The sequence below is a fragment of the Staurois parvus genome, unplaced genomic scaffold (genome assembly GCF_062004578.1).
Source record: "Staurois parvus isolate SC_StPar_1 unplaced genomic scaffold, SC_StPar_1.0 ptg000207l, whole genome shotgun sequence".
In the NCBI taxonomy this organism is placed as follows: Eukaryota; Metazoa; Chordata; class Amphibia; order Anura; family Ranidae; genus Staurois; species Staurois parvus.
The window spans coordinates 2,680,894-2,708,054 of NW_028318003.1; the positions used below are offsets into that span (position 1 = coordinate 2,680,894).

The 27,161-nt window shown below is 39.3% G+C and overlaps 1 protein-coding gene across 2 annotated transcripts in view; it reads right to left on the reverse strand.

Annotated features, from left to right (window-relative positions):
* ARHGEF12 (Rho guanine nucleotide exchange factor 12) overlaps positions 1–27,161 on the reverse strand; it is a 266,310-nt gene that overhangs the window by 8,771 nt on the left and 230,378 nt on the right. For both annotated transcript variants that reach the window (XM_089678557.1, XM_089678556.1), the window contains 6 exons: positions 26,321–26,416; positions 19,081–19,151; positions 14,627–14,809; positions 13,952–14,323; positions 13,621–13,868; positions 8,167–8,236 (listed from right to left, as the gene is read on the reverse strand). In XM_089678557.1, coding sequence (XP_089534683.1) covers positions 8,167–8,236; positions 13,621–13,868; positions 13,952–14,323; positions 14,627–14,809; positions 19,081–19,151; positions 26,321–26,416 — 1,040 coding nt within the window. The remainder of the gene's footprint in view (positions 1–8,166; positions 8,237–13,620; positions 13,869–13,951; positions 14,324–14,626; positions 14,810–19,080; positions 19,152–26,320; positions 26,417–27,161) is intronic.

Sequence of the window (27,161 nt, forward strand, 5' to 3'; positions counted from 1 at the left end):
TGGGTTTAGTAACACTTTCAACGTTTTTGGGGAGTACACAGTATAGTTGCAGTGCTGTTATAATGAATATTAGATTGAATATCATATAATGTGCATTCTAATATGGCTCCTTCTAATTCTAATTGGATGCTTCCCATCTTGGATATACTGCCTTTTGGCTGGCTAGTCATATTCCTCATTCTCTATATTGAGCAATTGCAATTTGTTTCCTCTGTCTATGGTTAAGGTAGGTTTTATACGTTATGTAAGGACATGGTTTCTCTGTGACTAGATGCCTATATCCCCCTAGTTTGCTGACCCATGGCTTTTCTTATTGAGGTTTAACTCAGTTTGCAGATTCATTGACTTTTTTTTTCTTTCGTTTTTCTTTTTCCTCTTTTGTCCTTCCCTCTGGAAATCTCATTGTCATCTTGTGAATTAGTTGAGTATCTTTATATGAATTGAGTTTGTATTAATTGTAGCAACATTTAAATTTCTGTGTTAATTTACGAATTGTATTGTTTTATCAGATACAACATTATAACAATTAACAATACAAAGTGGATCCTGAGAAAGCTCTTTTTGGCTGAAACGCGTCTATTCATCTGGCCTTCGTTTGCATCATATGATCTTTGTGTCTATACTATAGCTGACGTTGCATGATTCTTAGTTGTAGACATATCTTTTACATTTGTAAATATATTTATTATTATTTTTTACATTGTTTTGCAATTACTTTTGGCACCTAAAAATCCCAATTTTAAACAATGCCTCTCTTGAGGTTGATTGTGGTATCATCATTGTTGATAATTATTGGTTTCTTTTGGGGATTGTGCCATTTGCCTTATAAGTGAGAAGATCTCCAACCTATTATCCATCGCACTGTGTCCAATCACAGCATGGGCCAGCAGGGGGTACATGCATGTGCACCCCAAACCTAGAAGACAGTCTGCAATGCATTTTTACCTTAGCTGAGCCTCCACCTGCCGCCTCTTGCAGTACATTTACGGTGAGCGGGTGGCAAGTGGTTAAAAATTAGGAAAAATGGTCTGGCTATGAAGTTCTTTGAGGACTCTCAGGTGCAAACCATCTGGTCTAGGTGATTTATTCACATTAAGTTTTTCTGGTTATTTTTGAGCACTGATCCCTGTCAGCCACACATACACATTCAATATAATATTAATAGAATTACTGTCTTGTTTATTATATTTCTCCTTTTTTTTCATATAAGCTGAGGAGAAGAATGTATTTAATACAGCTGCCTTCTCCCTGGCAGTTGTGACCAAATTCCCCTAATCATCTTTTAAGGGGCCAATAAGTTCTGACCTCACCTTTTTATTAATATATTTGAAAAACTGAATGGGATTTTGTTTACTCATCTCAGCATCGTGTTATCTACTTTACTTGCCCTGATCGCGCTCTTGAACTACTTATTTAACACAAGGGTAAGGATATCTATTTTCAGCCATTAGACTGTAATTTTAAAATCACATTAGATTCAACTGAAAATAACTGTCACTTTTTGGAAAGTAAGGATCTTTTTGCTGGGTTTTATCTTTGTGAATTAAAGGCTGGCCATACATTATACAATTTTTCTTTAGATTTACCAAAACCACATAATATGGAGGTCAAACCTATACACTTTCAATTCTTATGCAATCAGGAAGGCCCTTGCACCACACAGTTGAAGGTAAAACTAAAGGAAATTGACTAAGAAAATGACAATGTATGGCCAGCTTTAACCTAGAATAGCTTACTAGAACCCGACAATCAACTTTACAGTGCTCCAATGCCTCTCCATGGGAGTAGTCACAAATACCCTGCACACCTGGGTATGGGAGAGTATATAGCCTCCTACAAGGATGCAGTGGGCCAAACACGGTCACCAGAAGATGAGGACGTCTCCAACTCCATGTGACATCATACACCATCAAACAGAGTATACACAGTATAGGACTCTTGGTGGAACATTGTAGGGAACTATCAGAGAGTATGTTCATAGCCCTGAATTGAAAAAGTACCAACATCATTCTCAGGTAGGAGCTAAGGCTGGAAAGTGATTATTTGAGAACAAGCAATTTATTAGAATTAGCTTAAAATTGACTTTTTATGTAAACTACTGAAAAAAAGTTATAGATGATATTACTGCAGCTGCAGGTACCCACCCAGTATGTTTAGAATACCATATGAGTCAGTTCTATTGTAGAACTAAATATATGCAACAATTTAAAGGGAAGTTGTCCACCCACAGGAAAGATGTGGTCAATACAAGCCTATTAAATGCCTTAATACAACAAACAACAACAAAAATATATTTTATAATCATATCATATGGACACAATTTACCAGCAAGCATACTAAAAAAAGAATTTATGTATGTCATGTACTTGGCAAAGAAACAGAAAAATGTATATCTTGATCAGTGTGAAATTCCTCTTCCACTGGTAGTAAGGTATATGCCACTTCTAAGGTGTATGCCACCAGTAGTTATCTGTCATTGTGTATATGCTATTGCTTTCCAACCTAATTGGCATAGAGTGAAACTGTTAGAAACTCTGTCAGGTTTTTACTCCAGTTTGTGTCAATTCTCTTCACTTTCCTCTGACAGTAAACACTGTGAGAGGTGTCCTCAGTCTAATTAAAGTGTTTCTCTGCTCACATGACCTTAGCAATTTCAATTAAACACCTTTCATTAGCCCAAAATGATGTAAACAGCCTAAAAGACCTATAGTTGTAGTCTTGGTACAAATTAGAATTCTAAAAGGAAAGTTTTTCTTACACAAAAACAAAGCCACACCACCCGAACACAGCACTAAGGTATAGTTTATTGATGAGAGTTCGCACCTATGCTTGCCCTGGATCCAACTGAGCTGCAGGCCCTGATCAACCTTACACTAGAAGTGCTATGTGATACAATACAGAAAATTTGTCAGACAAATTGCTGATATTGGGGTTTATTTACTAAAGGAATAAAGTTGTCTATTGCAAAATAATAGTTTTGATTTTATTCTCTTGTCAGATTATCATTTTATTAAATCATCAGTTTCCAGCATTCTTTGCTTGCTAAATTTAGGCTCCATTAAAGCAAGCAACGTTCCCAGTTTAGAGCATTGCTCATGTTCCTATCACACAGGGAGATTTACAAATTGCTGTGAGTGTGGCCTGATTCTTCACCTTTCTAAGACTGAACAATGCAATCACCGCACGCACACTGATGTACTGCAGTGGGTTCCAGCACTAGAGTAAAGCCTATTACACGTGATCAGAAAATACTGCTTTGTAAGAGTTCACACGATTATATGATCTAAGGAGAATTTTCGCAACTTTTAGTGACCTCTTCATTTTCGATATGAGACTAGCATGGAGAAAAAAAACAAAACAATCATTCGTCTGATATTCTCATTGTGTGTACGAGGCTTAAAAGAGAAGTTGAATTTTTTTTTTTTTCATCATACTTGCCTAGTTGGATAAAGCATTGGTCTGCTGCTTCAGGTGTCCCCCTCCAGCTCTACGTCTAAAAACTAAGTGATCAAAGACTGCTGATCGCTCAGTTCTCAGTGCTCCATAAGCAGAGAGCTGGTGACTGTCAGTCACTGCTCTCTGCTCTGCACTTCCCAGCGCTAACTGGAGCACTGGGCTGTGAAGGGGGTGGGAGCAGCTGGCTCAGGCTCTCAGCGGATCACTGAGAGGCTTAGTCAGGTGCCGGTCCAGTGATCTGGGTGGAGCTTTCCGCAGCCAGGATCGGCTGAGTGACGTCAGCCGACAGTGGACTTTAGCTGGCTGACAACAGATCATAGGAGTGAAGAAAGAACTGCACTCCTGTGATCCACAGAAGTACAGACAAATGAGCTTTGGCTTTACTTATCCTTCAGGGTATGTATAGCCACAAGTAAATATCTTCTTTCTTGTTCTACTCAGGTAGACACTGACAATTTTAAAAGGGACTCAGCCTCTAGAAAAGAAGATTTCTAAAAATGGATGTTGGGGATAAAGTACAGGTCACTAGATGTGCAGCAGACTCCAAGACCCAGCCAATACAGCTGCATCTGGGGCAGTTCTGACACCATCAGTAAACCTTAACATACAACCAAGGACTGAACAGTGTATGGATGGTGCATCTATCTCATCATTTATCTTAAACCAGTTGGCACATGATGATTGGTTTTTCAGGAACCAGCACTGTCACAGGAGTGGTGAGTACTTAGCCCAGTATAACACAGAGCTTCCTCTCTGTACTCTTACTAGATGAGCAAAGTGGTAGGGAACAGAATGAAAGGCATGTATGTGCAGCTAGGGAGGGTAGCAGTTGAGTTATAGTGTTTGTAAAGGCTCAGCTTTTGATTTTTTTTTTTTTAAATAATTGGCATTGTATACAGTATTTACCTGCTCTGTGCAATGATAATGCACAGAGCAGCCCTTAACCTTCTCATTGGGGGCCCCCAGTGGCACTCTAGACTCCTCCTCTTCACAGTGCATCACATTAGGAAGCTGCTTCTATGGCGGGCTCACTCATAGGGAGGTGCCCCTGACCTGTGTACCCATACCACAAGGCTATCCTGACTGACACCCTGGTGGCCAGACTCTTTTTTGGATGTAAGTTTATCCTTAAACTGTACGTGCTGTAAGTTTTGCTTATTAAAGATATACTACACTATCAGAAGCTTCTCTGGGTCTCATCTATTGCATGGGAGCCTGCTTTTGAAGGTTCCGTTTAGTTGGGAATGATGTGTGATCACCCCCTCCCCCGCTGATGATCTTTCTGGTGGATGACTTACGAATATACCTGGATTGATGACATCTGGTGGCCAACCTGCAGATGACATCCTCCTAATATCAAAAGTCCAGAGCACAAGGAGCGGGTCTTAATTGCTCCATGCGCATCTCTTGCGCTATCTGGTTAGTGCATTATTTGTACAATCACGAGATCACAAGAGTCACGATTATCTCTGAACATGGATTATTTGGACAATTGCACCTATCACTTTATCTCACCATGCGATATGGACTGAGTTCTTTCACATATGTTATTATGCTATTCATGTTCTGATTTTCCGCTTGTTCCTACTAACTTTATTAGCGCTGCATATCTTATTTACATGGGCTCACTCCTAAGCCAGGCTTTGTGTGTCTTTAGATACACACAGTGTGGCTCGGCCTCGCCCCCGCTCTCTGCTCAAAGAATTTGATAGACAACAACAGAAGCAAATGGCTCCCGCTGCTGCCTCTGGGTCCTGTGAGGAGAGAGAGACTGACCAGTGCTGCTGCAGATGGGCACAGCACTGGATAGACAGGACTCCGGTAAGTAAAAGGGAGGTGAGGCAGGGGGGATACTTCCACAGAAACATTTTTTACTTTAATGTAGGGAATGCATTAAGGGAAGAGTGCTCTGCCTTGAGAACCACGTTATTCTGATGCTTTGCCTTGCATGGGAAAGGAACAGGTCATCTTTAGGATTATTAGTAAAGGGTGCAAAAAGCTGCATAACTAGTAAAGTGTAACAATGTGCAAAATAAAAACAAGACATATAATGCACTCTGTCACAAACATAAACACGACAGGTTTTATTCTTTTTGGAATTCCCCCTGTAATATAAAGGTTTTGAATCTGCTAGAAGATCTGTTGACTTTTAACATTCCTCAGCAGGTGACAATGCTGTTTATTCTGCGGTAAAATCAAATAGCACAGCTGTCATTTGTAGACAGGGTAGTTTTAGATGGAAAAGTAGCTTTAGAAGGACTTTAAAGTGACATTAAAGGTTTGTTTTTTTTATAACAAACATGTAATACTTACCTGCTCTGTACAGTGGTTAAGCAGAGCAGCTCCAATCCTCCTCTTTTCGAGTCCCCCACCGGAGCTCCAGGCCACTCCCTCCTGCTTACTGCCCCCATAGCAAGCAGCTTGCTATGTGGACACCCAAGCAGGCTTGCTCTCGAGCCGCTGTTCTATGTGTCCATTCATACACGGAGCGTGGCTCGGCCCTGTCCCTGCTTTCTCCTCCATTGCTCACTGGCTGTGACTGACAGTAGCAGGATCTACTGGTTACCACTGCTGTCTAAGTCAATGAAGAGGGAGAGACCTGAGAGCTGAGGCTCTCATGCACATCACTGGATCTGATGGGGCTCAGGTAAGTTATAAGGTGGTCTTGGGGGGGTGCTGCTGCACACAAGGTTTTTTACCTGCCTGCATTAAATGCAGGCAGGTAATAAACCTTGAGCCTTTACAACCACTTTAGGTAAACATCAAACCAATTAACTTCTAACTCCAGCCAACACTTTATAAGAAGTTAAAATATTTTTTTCTCTTCTTCTGGAATTAAGGTTTAAATCACATAAATAGACGCTAACTATTGTAAGTCCCCTGGTAGCGTAATATGGTTTGTCTCAACCCCAGAGTTACTTTTAATGGAAAGCTTGGTCTGCATATAAAATGTGCAGAAATAGAAATGAAGACCTTTAAAATGAAGGACTTCACATAAAAAGCTATCATTACAGGAATTAACCTCACACAGTTACTGGGATACAATATTTTTCACTATAGAGGTGCTTTAATGGAAACATCACAGCAAACAAGTTTGAGGGTAAGCTAATCATGAAGCGTATAGTAAGTACACTATAATTTTGTCCTAAGACCATGAATTACTCAGCATTTGGTAACAAAATGATCTCTTTGAAAGCCAAAAGACAAAAGATAAAGAGGAAAAGATTCCTCTGGAGGAAATTAGAATACTTTGTCCTAGATCGAATGTAAATACTTGACAGAGATGCTTTCAAGCATAACATAAAAAAAATATTAAAACTGACAAAAGTCCAGCATTGATCTTCACTGCCTTACTAACAATTCTGGCCTATTCTTTCTTCCTTCTATTACATGCCCTCTTCATTGAACCCAGTTATCTGCCTATCACTGACAGAACTACCACTATTGCAGAAAATATGTCCATTAAAAGGCTAGATATGCAAGTGAGAGTTATAAAGGATAGAGTCTGAACTGCGGTATTACAAATTATAAACATATGATTTCTTATGTGCATACTGAGAAGTGTACATCACCACCACCCACACAGTGTTCGTACACTACACTGCCTTGCTGCCTGCGTTTCATCCATGTGAATAGTCCACACTGCTCACTGGGTGATTGTCAGTGCAGGCCCACACACGCTGCAGTAGAGATCCACTCTACTTAAGCCTAAATTTTCTGGTGGAAAGATGGACCCCCCTTATTCGATTTCCTGCCAATAGTCTATATACCCAATAATATGTACACAAATAAAAGAATAAACCACACACTGCTTCTAGATAAGAGTTAAAAAAAATACTACAGAAATCCAAACATTTTATGATTTGGATCAAGGGGGCTCAACCTGTGGCCCCTGGAGCCTTTGATGTGGCCGTCGACCTCAAACCAGGGAAGCACACTTCTAATATATTCTGTGGGTTTGGTGAACTTTCAAAAAATGCACCACACCTGTAAGATATAATAAAAATCTGTGGCAATGCGCAAGTAACCCACAGGAAAGCCTCAGGTGCACTGTGCTGCACCTGCGTTACCGGTAAACCGCACTGAATCAGTGTGAAAGCAGTCTTATAGGGGGCTTAGTATAGCAAGGGCTTGTTTGTATTTGTGGTTGGGGGGGGGGGGTAGTAAAACCCCATAGTTTAGAAGTTTTTAACACACACCCCCAACCACTTGCATCAGGGGTTGCAATAGTGACAGTGACCCTGTCCCATGCTTGTGAAGCCTCCCTGTCACATTCTGTTTGGACAGTAAGGGTGGTGGGGGAAGACATATACAGGAACCAGTCCTTTCCATTTTCCTCCTGCAAGCGCTGTAAGCCTGCTTCTTCTCCTCCTCTCCCTCCCACCTGCATTCAGCGGCTGCAGGAAGAAAACGTTCGTTATGTTATTCAAGATAAAAAAAATTTCTAAATTCTGAACCATTTCATTGTGGCCTGCGACCGGCTACCAAATCACCTGAATGGGCCTCACTCTTTAAAAGGTTGAGCACTCCAGACCTAGAAGATGTTATTTACTTTGATAAGCTGATGAAAATATGTATTTGATTCATCAATGTTATAAAACCTTTTTATGAAAAGTATGCGCTGTCCTTGATGTAGAAGATAAAAAAAGGCACAAAAAAAAAAAAAAAGCAAAAACAAAAAGGTGCAGTTAACTACTGGTCATATCATACCTGGATCTTCCTCCAGAAGGCCTGATGCAGCCAGTTTGTTTCGGAGTGCATGATAATAATTTTCAAGTCCCTGGAACAGATAACAGAACAATGTAAATAGATCAGGCTTAGGAAGAAAAGATTCTAGCACCTTAATAAATGTACTTTGACCAAAAGCATATAAATACGTTGTCCTCAAACCTTCATAAGTGCAAGAAAGCAGATGTAGGAAATGAGATGAGGAAATGTAATAACAATGGTACTGAGAAAAAGGTGTTAACACATTCTGATCACACAGCAGCTGCTTGATACCAAATTAAATCATTACCTGTATGTGTTAGAACACAGAACAAATTAATTGTCTCTATACATTATAGTACTGTGAATAAACGGTTTCTATAGGAACAAAATAATGTATACAGATATTTTCACCTATATACAACACAGTTATATTATTCAACTGAAGTCCTCCACATTTTCAAATGCAATTTTGTCAATTTGGCCATGTTTGTCATCCTACTGCATATATTATCAATATCACGGTCTACTTTTCTTGTGACCCAACCTCTAGCTAACCTTCTAAGCAAAAATCAGAGAAATTCTGTACTGGAATCACTGTGGGCAGGACCCAGGCGATCCCTGTCCATCTTCATTTGGGATGCCCTAAACGTTTTGATATTGAAAAATATTTGTTCCATATAGTCTTTCAGGTTAACTATACTTGGTATCATGTGACCTGCATCTTGGGATGCAGTATCTATCAAACTTGGCAAAAGATACTGATCTAACTATAGGTTTACATACAACACTGATATTGGCCAGAAAATATTGTCCATACATCCACCTAAGCAAAAATGGGTGAACTGTGTCACATGGGTTAGAAAGGTTTCTGTGCCTTCCCTAGGGGAACAACTACTAAATCTGAGAAAATCTGAGTGACTGGTTCAATTTCTCTGCTCTGGTACCAGTGAGACAATATTGATAAAGGAAAGAGTGGAAGTAGAGCACACTTGTCACTCTATGGCCTCACATCACGATAAATAAAAGTTAGCTTAGCTAAACCACGAATTTGGAGGTAAAAGGTTCTTAAATAGATTCCAGTTTAATTGTAATCATACCATGATATACAGAATACCTTTTGATACTAAGTACTTAGTGTAAAGGACATAGTATCTGTACAGGTCATGGTGAAAAATAGAATTTATTGACCTATGTACTTATCAAGAATGAAACCTATCTTCTGATCGAGTTGTTATTGTATATACCTTGGAAAATACATACATACAAGACTCAAAAGTAGAATGGAAAGGCAGTAGGGGCCAAATTGTATTGTTCGTTTTCTCAAAATTGCCTTTTTTATGCTATATTTAATATCGGATTAAAAAAATCATGCAGGTGGATATGCAATATGCATCTATAGTTGAGCAGAGAGAAACCATAAAATCTGAAAAAAAAATTGATTATGCACCTCCAGATTGAAATCTTTGCTTACAACAGTGCACTAGGTGTACCTGTGCTCAGACTATGGACAGTAAAGTATTTACGCATTCTCAACAAGCTGATAAAAGAACTTAAAACAAGCCATCTCTGACCTTTGTAGCTGCATGCACTGTGAAGTAAGTCATCCTCGAAGATCACAACAACAAAAAAAAAGCTCCACTCAGGTTTCAGTAGGTTTGTAAAAACATAGAAACACCTTCTATGTGTTTTCCATAGAAGACTGACAGGCTGCCAAAATCTGCTCTCCACAGAAAGTAAAGAAGAGAAGAGTTTTGGATTTAAGTGCCTGTAAAATCTGCAGATGAATTTCTCTGTTCCTATAGCTACAAAGGAGAATAAGGGCTCAATTTAAAGTGATTTTAAAGCTTGCTTAGAATATGATAATACTTAAATCAGCAAAGTCTGGACACAGGATTGCTTTAAGATAGGTAAAGAACTAACAGACATTCTTTAGCCACTTGACCTCCCTTACCCCCTTCATGCATTTTTGATATTTAGCACTGTGTTACTTTAACTACAAATTGCACGGTCATGCAACACTGTACCCCAAATGCAATTTATATTTTTTTCACACAAATAAAGCTTTTATTTGTTGGTAATTAATCATATTCATACCCCTTGAAATTTTCAACATTTTATCATGTTACAACCAAAAACGTAAATGTATTTTATTGTGATTTTATGTGATAGACCAACACAAAGCGGAACATAATTGTGAAGTGGAAGATAAAATGATAAATGGTTTTCAAAATTTTTTACAAATTAAATATCTAAAAAGTGTGGCGTGCATTTGTAATCAGCCCCCTTTACACCGATACCCCTAACTAAAATCTAGTGGAACCAGAAGTCACCTAATTAGTAAATAGAGTCCACCTGTGTGTAATTTAATCTCAGTATAAATACAGCTGTATTTTGAAACCCTCAGTGGTTCGTTAGAGAATATTAGTGAACAAACAACATCATGAAGGCCAAGGAAACCACCAGACAGGTCAGGGATAAAGTTGTGGAGAAGTTTAAAGAAGGGTTAGGTTATAAAAAAAAAATCCCACATTTTGAACATCTCACAAAGCACTGCTCAATCCTTCATCTGAAAATGGAAAGAGTATGGCACAACTGCAAACCTACCAAGACATGGCCGTCCACCTAAACTGACAGGCCAAGCAAGGACAGCATTAATCAGAGAGGCAGACAAGAGGCCCATGGTAACTCTGGAGAAGCTGCAGAGATCCTCAACTCAGGTGGGAGAATCTGTCTACAGGACAACTGTTAGTCGTGCACTCCACAAATCTGGCCTTTATGAAAGAGTGGCAAGAACAACGTCCTGTTTGCAATTTGCGAGAAGCCATGTGGGGGACAAAACAAACATGTGGAAGAAGGTGCTCTGGTCAGATGGGACAAAAATAGAACTTTTTGGCCTAAAAGCAAAACACTGTATGTGGCAGAAAACTAACACTGAACATCACCGTGAACACACCATCCAGACGTGAAACGTGGTTGCAACATAATGTGGGCATGCTTTTCTTTAGCAGGGACAGGGAAGCTGGTCAGAGTTGATGGGAAGATAGATGGAACCAAATACAGGGCAATCTTAGAAGAAAACCTGTTAGAGTCTGCAAAAGACTTGAGACTGGGGTGGAGGTTCACTTTCCAGCAGGACAATGAACCTAAGACATACAGCCAGAGCTACAATGGAATGGTTTAGATCAAAGCATATTCATGTGTTAGAATGGCCCAGTCAAAGTCCAGACCTAAATCAATTGTCAATATATGGCAAGACTTGAAATTTGCTGTTCACAGATGCTCTCCATCCAATCTCACAGAGCTTGAGCTATTTTGCAAAGAAGAATGGGCAAAAATGTCACTTTCTAGATATGCAAAGCTGGTAGAGACATCCCCAAAAAGACTTGCAGCTGTAATTGCAGCGAAAGGTGGTTCTACAAAGTATTGACTCAGGGGGGCTGAATACAAATGTATGCCACACTTTTTAAATACTTATTTGTAAAAAATGTTGCATACTTTTTCAAGGCACCTTAAACAAAAAAATAAATAAATAAAAATGTATTTTAGCCTCCCTGGTGGTCTGATCATGTCAATATTTTTGAATGGCAAAGCGGTACATTGTTTTGCATGGAAAATTGTTATTTTATATTGTAGGCTTGTAATTCTTAGGAATAATTCACTTAAAATTATCCAAACAAGAGTCTAGTAAACATCCTGAGTATGAAAGTTTGAAACACTAAATCATAAATTATAAAAAAAAAATTATAAATTTAATTCAATAATGTAATCAAACCAAAAACACTGAAATTTGAAATAGAGCACCCAGTTCACGCATCACTGAGCAAAGTCGCAGAATCGTTGCTGTTGTCACTTTCAGTGTCTGATGAGGAATTTCCCCACGAATCACTATCACTCAATTCTGCAAGTGATTCTAATTTACTATCGCTGTTTTCTAGCTGGTCTAAAACCGCTTTTGACCTAAAGGGAAACTTTTTGAATGCCATGGACGTTCTCAAGTTACCAGGCAGGAAGAAGAGTAAAAGTGCCAGGCAGGGCACTGGACAAAACACTCGGGACAAAACTGAGGTGATCTGATACAGCAATGTAATCCTAACAGATTACAATGTATTGTGTGTATGTCATGTTTTGTTTACTTTTTTTAATCTCCCGCTGGTTCTGCCCCCCCCCCCCCTCATTTGGCCAGAGAACACAGTGGGAGGACATTGGGAAATCGCAGGGACAAGGTAAATTACCCTACAGTGTAATCCTAAGTGTGGCTCAGGGTTACCGCTTTTGGTACTGAAAACTAACCCCAAGCCACACTCGGGATTACCGCAGCGGGGTTAATTGGTTTGTGTGAAAATGTTAGTGTCTACAAACTATGGTATATACACTGAAATGTATGCAGCTATGACGCTATACCGGTAATGGTGGTGATCAGAGACTTATAATGTGACTGATAGTGTGGTGGCCAATCTAGCGCTAACAAACACTTGCTGGGACGTACACTGACACCACTAGTGACCAGTAAATATACTGTACACTGTACTAATAATGACACTGGCTGGGAGGGATTAACATCAAGGGGCAATTAAGGACTTAACTGTGTGCTACCAAGTGTAATGTGTGCTGCTTTTACTAAGAAATCCAGCTGTTACTTGCTTTTCAGGGAGAAGAAACAGCCAGATCGCTGTTCTGTGTACAGAGTCCTGTGTGTTTGTTAACACAGGACTCTGTGCTGTGATTGGATACAGCCGATTAGCTGGTTTCCAATCACAGCACAGGAGAGCAGGGGAAGTGCGTATGCGTGCCCCGAATCCGGAAGACAGCTGGCAGCATATTTTTATGTTGACGTAGCCTGCATCTGCCACCCGCTCGCAGTACATTTACTGTGAGCAGGGAACAAGTGGTTAAAAATTGAAAGTCAGCAGCTACTAATGCTGTAGCTGCTGACTTTTAATATATGGACCCTTACCAGCCGAAGGATCCAGCGACTTCTTCAGTCTTCGGGTCCCCTGCGCCACCATCTCGACTGAGGGAAGCGGTCTGTGACATCCTGATGCTTCAGAACTAGCTCCCCACAGTGCATACACGAACCGTGCTGTGCTTTGTGTATGGAACCGCAGTCTCCTGGGATGGGTGACATATCCCAGGAGGTTCCGTGCACACGGAGGTGGGGGTTGGGCTGAAGTGGGAGCTAGAAATATGTATCTATAAAAAACGCTCTTCAATTAGCGTAACTTTTTCTTTTTTTCAAGTCTTTTGAAGAGAAATTCCACTTTAATGCAAGCTGGGAGCAAGTAAAAAAATAATCTGGTCATTATTAAAAAAAAGGTTAAACATAGCAGCCCTTAGAAATAAAAACATGTAAACCAATATGTTCAATTTATTTCTCCAGAGATTTGGCACTCTTACACTAGCAGTGTTATTTCTTCAGTTCGCCTTGAGCTGCTATAAGTCAGATTCAGTGCTCACCTTGAGCTGATGTAAGTCAGTCTCAATCTTTGTAATATAATGTAACATCCGTTTGAACGTCTCAGACGGTGGTGTAGGCTCAACAAGCTCCGCGATGGGTGCACTTAGCCTCTCGGTTGCAGAGGAAAAGCTGCTCTTTGATTGCTGGTCAGAAAATGTGCACCTGGTAGAAGACTCAGGACAGATGTAATCTTCATCCGTGGAACTTTCCTGTATGCTCTCATAACCATCCAGGATCAAGTACCGCCCTACATAAAGGATATAAAGTAAGTGGTCTTTATCCAAACCAAACAGTATTTCCCATTACCTCTAATATAAGCAAGCCTGTCACCTGATATCCGATATTGCATCTCGTCCAAGCCTCTCTCTTTACTGTATTCCTTAGAGTGCTCCTCGCTGTGAAGCTCTTGAGCATCAAAGTACTGTTCTATGCTCTCTTCCACAGATTCATCAGTCATCTCTGAGCTTAGCCTTCCATGCTCAGAGCATCTTTCTTCAGATTTCTGTCTTAAAGAGGATTGTCTATTAGAACAGCTCTCTCTGATTTTCTTTCGCTGGTTGTTTAGGCCCAAAGACACAGGCTGTCGGTCACTGTCTGCAGCGTGCTCCTGGGAACTCCGACTGCAGAAACGCTGGAAGTTTTCAGACTCCTCTTTCTGAAGGAGCTTAACTTGTTGCAATAGTAACTGTTTAAGTAATTCCACTAAAAATAAAGAATAAACTGAAATCAAAATAAAATTGGGGATAGCACAGAATCACTAGTGCATAGTTGTACACAAATCTGACATCAAAATAAGGCTGGGAATAGCACTACATCACGTGTACATAGCATATATACAAAGCACAATTCCAGCCCAAACTGGTTTTTTGTTTTGTTTTGAGACAACTTGTACTCATATGCAATGCATATTGAGAATTCCTCAAACAGCAGTTATGCACTTAAACTGAAAATGGCGAAATATTTATCTTCATGACGTATATGACAAGAATCCCCTTTGATCCTTACAGTTTCTGAGTGCATCCAAGGCCCAAGTGTGCTCCAAGTCTGCTGCGTTACAAGGGATGTTGCTGGAAGTCGATGTGGAAACTGGATGGTGAACAGTCATTTGTTGGGGCAGCAGAACGCCATCATCTCCAGCATGGGGAACAGACATGGGCAAAGTCGTGCCTTCAGTTTCTGGGTCCTTGTCTGTGGAAAAAGACACAGAAATAGCGAACGCACAGTTATTTTAAAGGAAAATGCATTGAAAATACACAAACTATCATAACACACAAAAGAGGCATTTAACAGTAGAGAGGAATACTGAAAGAACATCTAACTTGACATTACAGAGGAGAACCCACAAAATATCTGATGGTACTAGCCATAATCTGCCACATGACACACACTTTTAAAACACACTTCTCCATTAGTGGGTAACCTAAATCTGAACTAGGGTTGCCACCTCATCCCTATAAAGCCAAACACAAATTAATTACACAGGTCCTGTGGCAAATTTAATACAGATAAGCCACTAATGCATGCCATAGATGGTTCGTTTATCGCCCAAATTTTCGGCCAAAAAACAAAACATCGGTTGTTCTGTTGCCACCAATGATTACGAAAATCGTACGTTTTCCGTAAATTTTCCAGCATGATGGATAAAAGAAATGAGCAGGAACCGCGAAAACACTGTTCAACAAATTTTTATTTTTTGCCAGTTTTGGAAACAAAAGGATCCATTTCTTAATGAATTTCACATTCTGAGTTCAAATATAACAATGAAATTTGTCAATTGGCTCTAGTTTTTCTGTAAACGGAAAGTTTTCTACTATAGGCGTAATGACTACATAATGCACAATAATTATATAGATAGATGTCTTTCCACAAATATAAAGCAAGTGATATTGACTACATAACAAAGCCTAAATGGCATAATATATTGCATAGGATTACCAAGAAAAATTATAGCCATAAGCCAAGTTGAATCATTTTAATACTTAGGATTCTCACTAGTTTTGTCTTCAGTTTGTGTCGGTTTTGCTTCTCTTGGCTTTTCTCTTGTATTCGAGGAAAGACGTACGAACATCACTTGCTAGGAGATTCCACTGTTGTAGTCTTGACCCCAAAAGCTCTGCCTTGTTCTTGGGAAGATCCAGGTCTCGGATAAGATCGCTCAATTCCACTTGTGTAATGAGGTGTGGTTCAGTGGGTGTGGATGGAAGAAAGTCTGGGTCATGCGAGGTTGACAGTTGATGACTACACGCTTCAGGTTCTTCCTCACCTCACTCAACCACGAAGGATTCTGGTGCTTTAGGAATTGGTAGCCCCTCTCCATGAGGAACTGGACGTATTGCCGATGGAATATTTGGATAGTGCACAGATAACTTTGTCTTCTTATTTAGCCCTTTTGTTAGAGGCACCATACAAAAGTAACAATTACTAACATGATCTGTTGGCTCTCTCCAAATCATTGGCACAGCGAAAGGCATAGATGCCTTTTTTCCATTCAACCATTGCTCCAGTGCCGTCCCACAAGAATTGCAGCATATATGTGGTGCCCAGCTCTTGTCCTGGTCTCCTATCTTGCAGCCAAAATACAAGTTGTAGGCTTTCTTAATCATTCCTGTTATCCTCCTTTTTTGTGAGATAAAAGTTATTTCACCGCAGATATAGCAGAAATTATCTGCTTTATTCACACAAGTTCGAGGCATTACTGAGTAGCCTATATAAGCATAAAACGAAATGTAAAGACGCTGTCGAACTACAATCAGCTACAGATACTGAAGCTTTTATGCAGTGAAGTGATGCAATTAAAGGCTAATATTGGATCATCTCAGTATACATGCAATTTTCTATTGGTCACCAGTATCAATTGCGCAATATGCAGCTGAAGTTGCATCATAACTTTGAATGGCTTACGTCATTAGATGGGTGAATATATCATGGAAACTAGAGCCAATCAACATTTTTTAGGGTCATTTTCATTTTCAGCACCCCAAAATTATGTAAGATTAGCTAATTTTATGCCCAAAACTTTTTACCTGTTGAACAGTGAAATCGGCCAATGACATTGCCCCACTAATGCTGCGAATATCGGACAATTAGTGTTTCGGATGAAAATTCGGCCGATAAACGAACCATCTATGGCCTGCATAAGTGTGTTTAATTACCACTTAATCAGCCACAGAACCTGTGTAATTAATATGTGATCAGTTTTAAAGGGATGAGGTGGCAACCCTGATCTGAACTCCAGGGAAAAATCTAAATACACAGATGAATATATTGTTTAATGTAGCTTTTAACCTGCTTAAAGATTTGTATTTCTGTCTATGCAGTCCTGGGACACAGTCTGCATTTTACAATAAAATGCTAATGAGGCTCTGGTATTACAATGATTATTTACGTTCTAAGATTTTATGAAGAGGTATAAAAAAATATGACAATCATTCTTGCCTTTATGGAGCACTGCCTGGCATGAGTATATTGCTAATGAAAATGTTATACAGCTGTATATTTTTGAGGAATCCCTGGGGAAGCCTTTGTAGATGAACAGAACTACAGAGGCAGTTGTGAAAAAAACGTGAATGTAGTTATGCAATTAATTAAATTTACTCCACATATGTTTCAATTTAATTAGTCTAAGAACCTGAATTTGACTTTGTATCAGCATGTTGTAATGTCCTGCACAGCAGGGGGAGAGAAAAACAGCAACAGAAGCCATCTAGAGCGGGTGTGCTGTGTTGACAAGGAACATATACATAGGAGGTGAAAGCAGAGTAAGCAAAGATATTAGCTCCGCCGATTCTCTTTTACTGACCAATCACAGGCTGTGGGTGGGAAAGTAACCTAGCTGTACTACCTAACTACAGTAGAGCAAAGTCAGGTCACCAACCCAGCTGTGTTCTCTGGCAGGGCTGTGCAGATCTTAGGACTGGATGGACAGAAATACAAATCCTTAGGCAGGTAAACGAGTTCAAATACAAGTATTTCATCTATGTATTTAGCAGTTTGCCTGGAGTTCATCTTTGAGAAAAGAAAAAATGATAAAACTTTTACCAGCTCTCTACCATATTTCATTTGATTAGTAGAATATCTTACAAAATGTACACATTACTGCAAAATTAGGGAAAAAAAAAGAAAATCAAATCTCCTTTGGATTACATTAGGCTTACTCAGTAAAAGAAATTGTACAACTAATACAAATTTATAATTCATCAATCTTGCTTTATAAAAGTCGCCCTGTTTGTGTGCATTTTTATCTTAGGCTCTCCAATGCAATAACCTGCAGTACTGACAAGTGTATTCTGATGGTGGGAAGTCTACCTGCTGTCAGAATACAATAGCTCAGTGGGGAGGATTCCATCATCCACATCAAATGTGTGGATGGGGAAACAGAGTCAATTCTTTTCGTTCACCCTGCTGGTTGAATGCAAAAAAAAAAAAAAATGACTCATCTATGGGCTTCCTTAGTGTAGTTATATATTACCTATGCTGTTAGTGTGCCTTATCTTGTAATGAAGGGTTGGCATGTTGTGGCGCCAGTTTGTAGTGTCATGCCTGATCGATTTCCCTAAGTGCATAGATTTCTTTAGCAAGCCTGCCCTTATGCACCAAAGGGACAAGACAACTTCATGTTCTGGGTCACACAGTGTCCAGTGCATGCCTGCCATCTGTTCTGTATTGAATCACAATGTGGGAGTGCTAATGTAATGAAAAGTAAATTCTATCTTTATGGTTAGCTCTATGTGTCTGTCAATGCACTGCCTGCATATATCGGTGTTACATTTAATTACTGCATTACCACTGAACAGAGACCCAGAGATTGTGGGAAATGTAGTTTATTCAAAGGAAATGTCATTTCTCACACTAAAGACAGAGGACATGCATTAACCCGGGCAGAGCCATACCAAATACCTCATGTTCCTTCACAAACCAAAACTGCTGACAAAGGAATGCATACAGGGCAACAAATGACAATCAGAAACTACATGATCAATGAACATCCTATGCAGGTAGGAACGTGTACAATACTTGAAATACAATACAAGAAACACTTTAGTCAGAAACCTACATTCCCCATTAAAAAATGCAGCATTAAACAAAAACACGGACACATACGCATTAGAAGAAAAAGCAAAAAAATATACTTATGGCACCATAGGTGGAAAATGACATCACAGACCTTCCAGTAAAATGTTATGTGATTCAGAGAATCCCAAATGTCATAGCAAGCAGCTTGTACACCACACTACAGCATCTTCTTTTGAGATTTGGGATCCTCAGCATTCCCCAAGACGTGGTGTAAGATAAGTATATTTATTATGTTTTCTTCTAAAGCAGAATCCGTTATTATATTTTTGCCACGTTCCCCAAGACTTCCCAGATACAAAAACATCTATTGCATGTGCTGGAGATAAAATTGTATCCTGAATGGTCTTGGGCTGTTGAGCTGAATTGTTACCACTCACTAAACTCACCTGAACTAGGCACACCCTGTCCTTGTTGTTCATGGTCCCCCTTCTGTTTGTCTCCATTTTCGTGTTCCTCTCTGCAAAATTGAAAAAAAAAAAGGCAATGAAATATTCTCAGTGTGCAAAATCACATTACATATCATCGTATTTACCAAGAAACTGTCCTTGGCAGTTTTTTTAACATATAATTTAAAGAGTAAATGGTACAAATCATGAAAGTTTCATGAAGATTTGATTAATATTCTACAAATGCAAACAAAACTGTAGCATTCTAGGTACAAAAACAATCTGTGGTAACTGATAAAAATAAAGGTGTTTATCATAATGATTTTCTAGCTTAGTTTTCTTTCTTTACGAGTTTAGGAGAAATCTTATCAGTATAGAATCTTTAGTACACAAAGATGTTACAGTCTAAAAGGTATCTATATTCAAAATCCTAAGAGCTGCATTAAATAATTGCAAATATATAGAAATCTGTTGTCCATTAATTTACAATACTTGTGATACAAATCACTTATCAGACCTTCTCACAAAATTGTTTTGCTGGTGATTAGCCCCAAATGACCCAACCATCCATGTGGATTTACTCATTTTTTTGCCTGTTCCTCTTGCAACCATTTTATTTTGCAATTAAAATAAATGTAAAAAACCCCTGGAGAATACTTGCATGCTTCAATGTGTAGAGATAGTGCATGTGTTGCCGCACTGGAGCCCACCGGGGAATAGAGTAGAACCAAATAAGGGATAAGGTGCCAGGGCTCAGGATGGAGGAGGGCCTTGCTATCACTGTTAACCACCCGGATCCCTTTGTGGAAAAGCCAGATTTTGATGAGAATGCAGTTGAACCTTTTTGTGACCATAGTTTTTTGACTAACTTGATAACTACAGTCAGGTCCATAAAAATATTGGGACATGGACACAATTCTAACATTTTTGGCTCTATACACCACCACAATGGATTTGAAATGAAACAAACAAGATGTGCTTTAACTGCAGACTGTCAGCTTTAATTTGAGGGTATTTACATCCAAATCAGGTGAACGGTGTAGGAATTACAACAGTTTGCATATGTGCCTCCCACTTGTTAAGGGACCAAAAGTAATGGGACAGAATAACAATCATAAATCAAACTTTCACTTTTTAATACTTGGTTACAAATCCTTTGCAGTCAATTACAGCCTGAAGTCTGGAATGCATAGACATCACCAGACGCTGGGTTTCATCTCTGGTGATGCTCTGCCAGACCTCTACTGCAACTGTCTTCAGTTCCTGCTTGTTCTTGGGGCATTTTCCCTTCAGTTTTGTCTTCAGCAAGTGAAATGCATGCTCAATCGGATTCAGGTCAGGTGATTGACTTGGCCATTGCATAACATTCCACTTCTTTCCCTTAAAAAAACTCTTTGGCTGCTTTTGCAGTATGCTTTGGGTCATTGTCCATCTGCACTGTGAAGCGGTGTCCAATGAGTTCTGAAGCATTTGGCTGAATATGAGCAGATAATATTGCCCGAAACACTTCAGAATTCATCCTGATGCTTTTGTCAGCAGTCACATCATCAAAAAATACAAGAGAACCAGTTCCATTGGCAGCCATACATGCCCACGCCATGACACTACCACCACCATGCTTCACTGATGAGGTGGTATGCTTAGGATCATGAGCAGTTCCTTTCCTTCTCCATACTCTTCTCTTCCCATCACTCTGGTACAAGTTGATCTTGGTCTCATCTGTCCATAGGATGTTGTTCCAGAACTGTGAAGGCTTTTTTAGATGTCGTTTGCCAAACTCTAATCTGGCCTTCCTGTTTTTGAGGCTCACCAATGGTTTACATCTTGTGGTGAACCCTCTGTATTCACTCTGGTGAAGTCTTCTCTTGATTGTTGACTTTGACACACATACACCTACCTCCTGGAGAGTGTTCTTGATCTGGCCAACTGTTGTGAAGGGTATTTTCTTCACCAGGGAAAGAATTCTTCGGTCATCCACCACAGTTGTTTTCCGTGGTCTTCCGGGTCTTTTGGTGTTGCTGAGCTCACCGGTGCGTTCCTTCTTTTTAAGAATGTTCCAAACAGTTGTTTTGGCCACACCTAATGTTTTTGCTATCTCTCTGATGGGTTTGTTTTGTTTTTTCAGCCTAATGAGGGCCTGTTTCACTGATAGTGACAGTTCTTTGGATCTCATCTTGAGAGTTGACAGCAACAGATTCCAAATGCAAATAGCACACTTGAAATTAACTCTGGACCTTTTATCTGCTCATTGTAATTGGGATAACGAGGTAATAACACACACCTGGCCATGGAACAGCTGAGAAGCCAATTGTCGCATTACTTTTGGTCCCTTAACAAGTGGGAGGCACATATGCAAACTGTTGTAATTCCTACACCGTTCACCTGATTTGGATGTAAATACCCTCAAATTAAAGCTGACAGTCTTCAGTTAAAGCACATCTTGTTCGTTTCATTTCAAATCCATTGTGGTGGTGTATAGAGCCAAAAATGTTAGAATTGTGTCGATGTCCAAATATTTATGGACCTGACTGTATATTTTACCTTTGATATGGGCGTGAGAACTAGCAACAAGCACATTTATGCATCCCTAGTTTTCTGCTGCAAGGTTAATTCATGTTCTCATGGTAAGGGTCATTTTTCATGTAGACCTGGGGTGGAACTCTAGGCAAAGCACATCGCCACAAGCAATTTATTAGTGCCATCTGATATCTTTAAAGTCCTCTTCTTTGTATTTATCTGTTGAAACTTCCATTTCTCCAGTTGTGACTTCAATCTGAATTTGTAGTGTTGTCCACCTTTGGATCTGTGCCTTTTCAATCACAGAAATGACAACATCAAACGTTGCAGTATCGCCTACCATACAAACTTTGTCAGCTTTGAACTGTTTCTTCTCTCCTGACATAGGAGAGTCCTTACAGGATTCCCACTGCCCACAGAGTAATAACCATGTGAAAGGAATATGAGGTCATGTGGTAGAAAATAAGACTTATAAAATATTAACGTGATTGTAAACCCTCACCTTGTAAAGCAACCCATTCAGTTTAACCACTTTCCCTCCAGAGGATTTACTGCGCTGCGTTACTTTAACTGACAATTGTGCGGTCATGCACCGCTGCACCTAAATTAAATTTACGGCCCTTTTTTTCCCCAAGAATGTAGCTTTCTTTTGGTAGTATTTGATCGCATGTGCCTTTTTAAGCGCTATAAGCAAAAAAAGATCGATAATTTTGAGAAAAAAAACCAAAACAATATTTTGGACTTTTTGCTAGTAAGCATGTCCAGTAAAAAAAAAAAAAAAAATCACATTTTGGCATAAATTTAGGCCAAAGTGTATTCTGCTACATATCGTTGCTAAAAAAAAAAAAAAAATCCCAATACGTGTAAATTAATTGGTTTACGTGAACGTTATAGCGTTTACAATTGGCGGTATAGATACTTTTAGCGGGACTAGGGAGGGCATTCTGACACTGGGGGGGGAACTAACTTGGTGTCACTGACACTGGATCAGTGCTGAAAAAGCAGGAAGGGGTTATTGTGAAGGGCAATCAAAGGGTTAGCTGTGCACAGCCATTCTGAGCAGTGTGCCCGAGCTGACAGGGAGGAAGACTGTAAACAAAACAGTCTTCCTCTCCGTCGGTGATTGTTGGTAATCATCGGCCGGAACCCAGTGATTGACATCCGCGGCCGTGAATGGTGGTGTGGGTCCGCGGCCGGAAATGCGAAATCACGTGTATCTGTATATTATATATATATATATATATATATATATATATATATATATATATATATATATACATACATATACACACACACACACACACACACACACACCTTTTTACTCCCCCCCTTTTTTTTTAAAAAAAAGCGATTACATTCCCTCTGTTCTCAGCTGTACAATAGCTGGAGGAGAAGAAACAGCAGTACACTGATCTTCCTAGTGAAAGGCTGTGTAGGAGGGGAGGGGTCAGGACAAGGCTGATAATTACAGGAGAGCAGGCTGAGTTCCCAGCACAGCTAGTGAACGGACCACATCATGTTCTCATCAGTTTTTAGCAGAAAAGCAGGACTGGTAGGAACACCAAGGATTTCACACAAAGGAAGCAATACAAACAGAGCAGGATATTTTTTCATACAAGTACATGGTACAGCAGGCATTTGTAAAGAATATGAAATGTTGGGTTCACATATTCCTAAACATGAGATTGACTCAATTAAATCTTTAGTGCTGAAGTTTTATACTTTAACCCCTTAGTGACTGAGGGTAAAACAAATCTTAATGCCCGAGCACAATTTTGTGTTAGTAAACCGTACATATCATCACAACTACTTTTTACATCCAGGTGAACTATACAGTTTTTCTCAGCACAAATTGGGCTTTCATATCGTGGTAAATGGTAATTATATTGTCTGTTTTTTTTTTATCAAAGGAAAACTAGCCCAAAATAAAAAAAAAACAAAAAAAAAAAAATTCCAATCTTTTATTTTAAATTCAGATTTACCATCAAAGAACAACCAAAAATAAATTTTCCTGCTCCTGACGATTGCAGCGATACCACACACGTGTATGTTATTTGTACCTGTAGTAGAGCCAAGAAAACAGTGTGCATTTTGCGGATTTGTATCCTACCTAAACACACTGATGCCAATTAAAAAGAACATCACACAAAATATACTGACCCTGGGCTTTGACCCTGACCGATCCTAACACTAACCCTGGTACTGACCCAGATCAAACTGTGATCTAATTTTTTTCTCTTTTTTTAATGTTTTAAAATTATTAGGACCATTTCAGTGAGTCTGCATATCTGCGTATGATCGACAGGAAGGGGTTAAAAAGATGCACTGTAGCCATGAAAGGGTGAAAGGACACAAGTCTTTTAGGTTTGTTCACACAATAGAAACGTAGTCCAGATGCGTTCTGGATGCGTTTCTGCATGCGCGTTCTTGACGTGTTCCGGTGCATTTTTGATGTTTTCCGGTTCATCTTTTCCCCTCTCCTTTTCTTCAAATTAAATAGGGACTTGTGAATTCCAGTGCGTTTTACTGCGTTTCAGTAAAGTTCTGTGCAAGAAAAATACAGCTTGTTCTACTTTTTTTTTCTGCAACTGGAACTGCAAGCACTGATGTGAACTATGACATTGACAACCATATAACCTAACTTTCTGTGCATCTTGGATAGCACATGCAGTGTGAACTGGCCCTTAATATCTTCAGACACAGCAGACTCCACTTCCCCAAGCATGTATTATATGACTTTTTTTCTAATACTTACATTTTCCACGTGTGTTTAGGCCAGTCCTGTGACAACCAAGGTCCTTTTCATTCTAGCTGGGATGTGGAGAATGGTGCTGATATGACAACATCAGTGCCACTCACTGTATCATTATACTGTGTAGGCAGGACGCCATGGTGATACCAGCCTCAGAGAGTGGGGATGGAGACCATGACACCCTGCACTCAAAAGATGTTCTCAGTCTTCCTTGTTGACTGAAGCAAAGTATCATTCAACTCAGAAGACCAGGGACATCTAGAGAAGGAAAGGAAATATGTAGGCTTTAATTCTGAAAATGCAACTTGCTTGGCTGTCTATAGTGTCAATTTCTTAATCACCGACATGGAACAAGTAAGCATGTATGCAGCAAATTAAAGAAGATCTATAGTCACAGCATATACTTTTGTTTTAGAACATCAGACTTGTATTAGCAATACAAACAATAGTTATATTTGAGAATCCAAAACAGGCTTACTTGAAACATTTCCTTTCATGTTGGGATTGCTGCCTGCCTGCTAGCCATCTATTCCCACATCTTCCTGGATTCCCTGCATGCTTTGCAGCTTCTACTCAGCTAAAGGGTTTTTTTTTTGTATTTCTAAGGACTATATATCCCATGGTAAATTGCTGCCTGCATGCTGTAATTCCTTATACGGACTTCGCCTCCTTAAAAATTCCTCCGCTCAGCACATCTGTAGTTCAGAGGCAGGCTCTGTGAAATATGTGACACAGCAGTGCCTACTCACAGAGGTCAGCAATGACAAGTCATGTATTTCTCTGACAGTTTCCTCTAACAGGAAACGTATAGGAAACATACAGTGGTTTGCTATAGAATCTTTTCATTTCAATATATGCATTACTGCATAATTTAGACAGATATGCCATATGACTGTTATTTTATCAACTAAACAATTTCTAAAAAAATAAAATAAATGGTGATAAAAATTAACCAATTGTAGAAAATTGAGAAGTTAGTCAACTGTGATATAAAATAAACATGATGATGGTGAGGGTTCAACAAGAATGAATGGAGAAGTGAATGGACAAAATGAGCAGCTGCAATCTCTGGCCCCACATCTGTAGATTTCTATGGAGCCCTGACTGATGAAGATTTTTGGCTAGTTGATAACATGGCAAGAGGGCACACATACATGGTGAAAACATGAGCAGAAAGAGATTATTTTTGGCAATATAAATTAGGTTAAGGAACTTCCAATGCCAAAGAAATTTGCACATGAAAAAATTAAATTATTCTATAAATCTTTGTGCCAGGACACAATGTGCCAAATCATCAGCATCAAACATGGAGAAAGAAAAGGCAATCTGTTGTAGGCACTGTGTGGGCTTCCTAACAAGCCAAGTTCTTCTTGGTCTCTGCCTATAGAGCAATGATCAGTTAGGTTAATGAAAAAAAGGTCTAACCAGAGAAAATCAGGAAATGAGTTTCTCACTTTCTCTTCCTATTTCCCATGGCTTACCATAGAAATAAAAAATGTTTAAAGTGATTCTAAAACATTCTAAAACTGAACAGTATTTATTCCCCTTGCCTTCCCTCCAAAACGTTTTTGCCAGAGTTGGCCTTCAAATGATTTTTTAGGCTACTTTCACACTGAGGAGTTTAAGCGTTTTTGTGTTAAAACATGTATGTGAATGAATATCTATGTATGTTTTCACACTGAGGCCTTGCGCTTGCAGTGCAGTGTAAATATTCCTGCTTGCAGCATCTTTGGGGCATGTTTATGGAGTAGAAAAAAAAAAAAGCCCCAAAAACACTCTTTTCATTGAAATCAATAGAAAACGCCTCAAAAAAGCCTCTGAGAGGCATTTGTGGTGCAGTTTTTAAGTCAGTTCTCCTTTAAAAACACTCAGCACGGCAAAAGCGTGGTAAAATTGCCTATGTGTTTTTGCGGTGGATCAGTGTGTCTTAAAAACGGATTTATTTTCCCTGTTTCTCATGCTCATACTTACTCATGCGTAATCCCTGGTGGATCTAGAGGAATTGCAGGTCTGTGATCCTCCTCTCCTTTACATGAAGCCGCCATACTGGTTATTAGGTCCTGCCAACTGTTCAAGAAACAAAAAAGGAAAAAAATTCACAGGTTTTCTGACCCCTAATTATAAGGTAGCAAACGATTATTCCCATCCTAAAATGTAAGTACTTTTAAAAATAAACGAACAGATCAGTTGCATCACACGTGTACCACAGTTGCATGATTAGCCAGGTTAAACAAAAGAAAAAAAAGACGTTTAACCAAGGAAGAAAAAAAATATATAAAAAAAATAAAATCCCAAAACAAAAAAAATACTAAATTTAATCTCAGTAAGGAATGTGCAGGGCATATGCTCTCAGCACAGCATTGTTTACATTTTGGTATGCATACATGCGGCCTCTCGGCGTTAAGGTCCACCTGCCAAGAGGCCGCATATATGCTGGCAGGATGAGTTTAATCAAGTCCACCTAAATTTGCTAGTCTAACACTACCCTTTCCTCAGGCTGACAATGTTACTGTCCAAAGACGTCTGCTTTACCACTCCATTCAGAATGAAGACACCCTAAAAAGGATGTGTTACTGGCCAGATCAGCAGATAAAAAAAGGGGAAAAAAAACTAATGCAACCACCACATGTAAGGATAGGTAAGCTGTTACAAAATAAATATTTGGTTTGGGGCTTAATACAAATAAAAATCTTAACCTCAGAACTCAAAACCTACAAAGTAAAAAAACACATGGCCCCCTTTGATTTTGGCATTAGCCTTTAAATGAACTATCAAGTTTGATATATGGACTATTTACGCATTTATAAAAAGG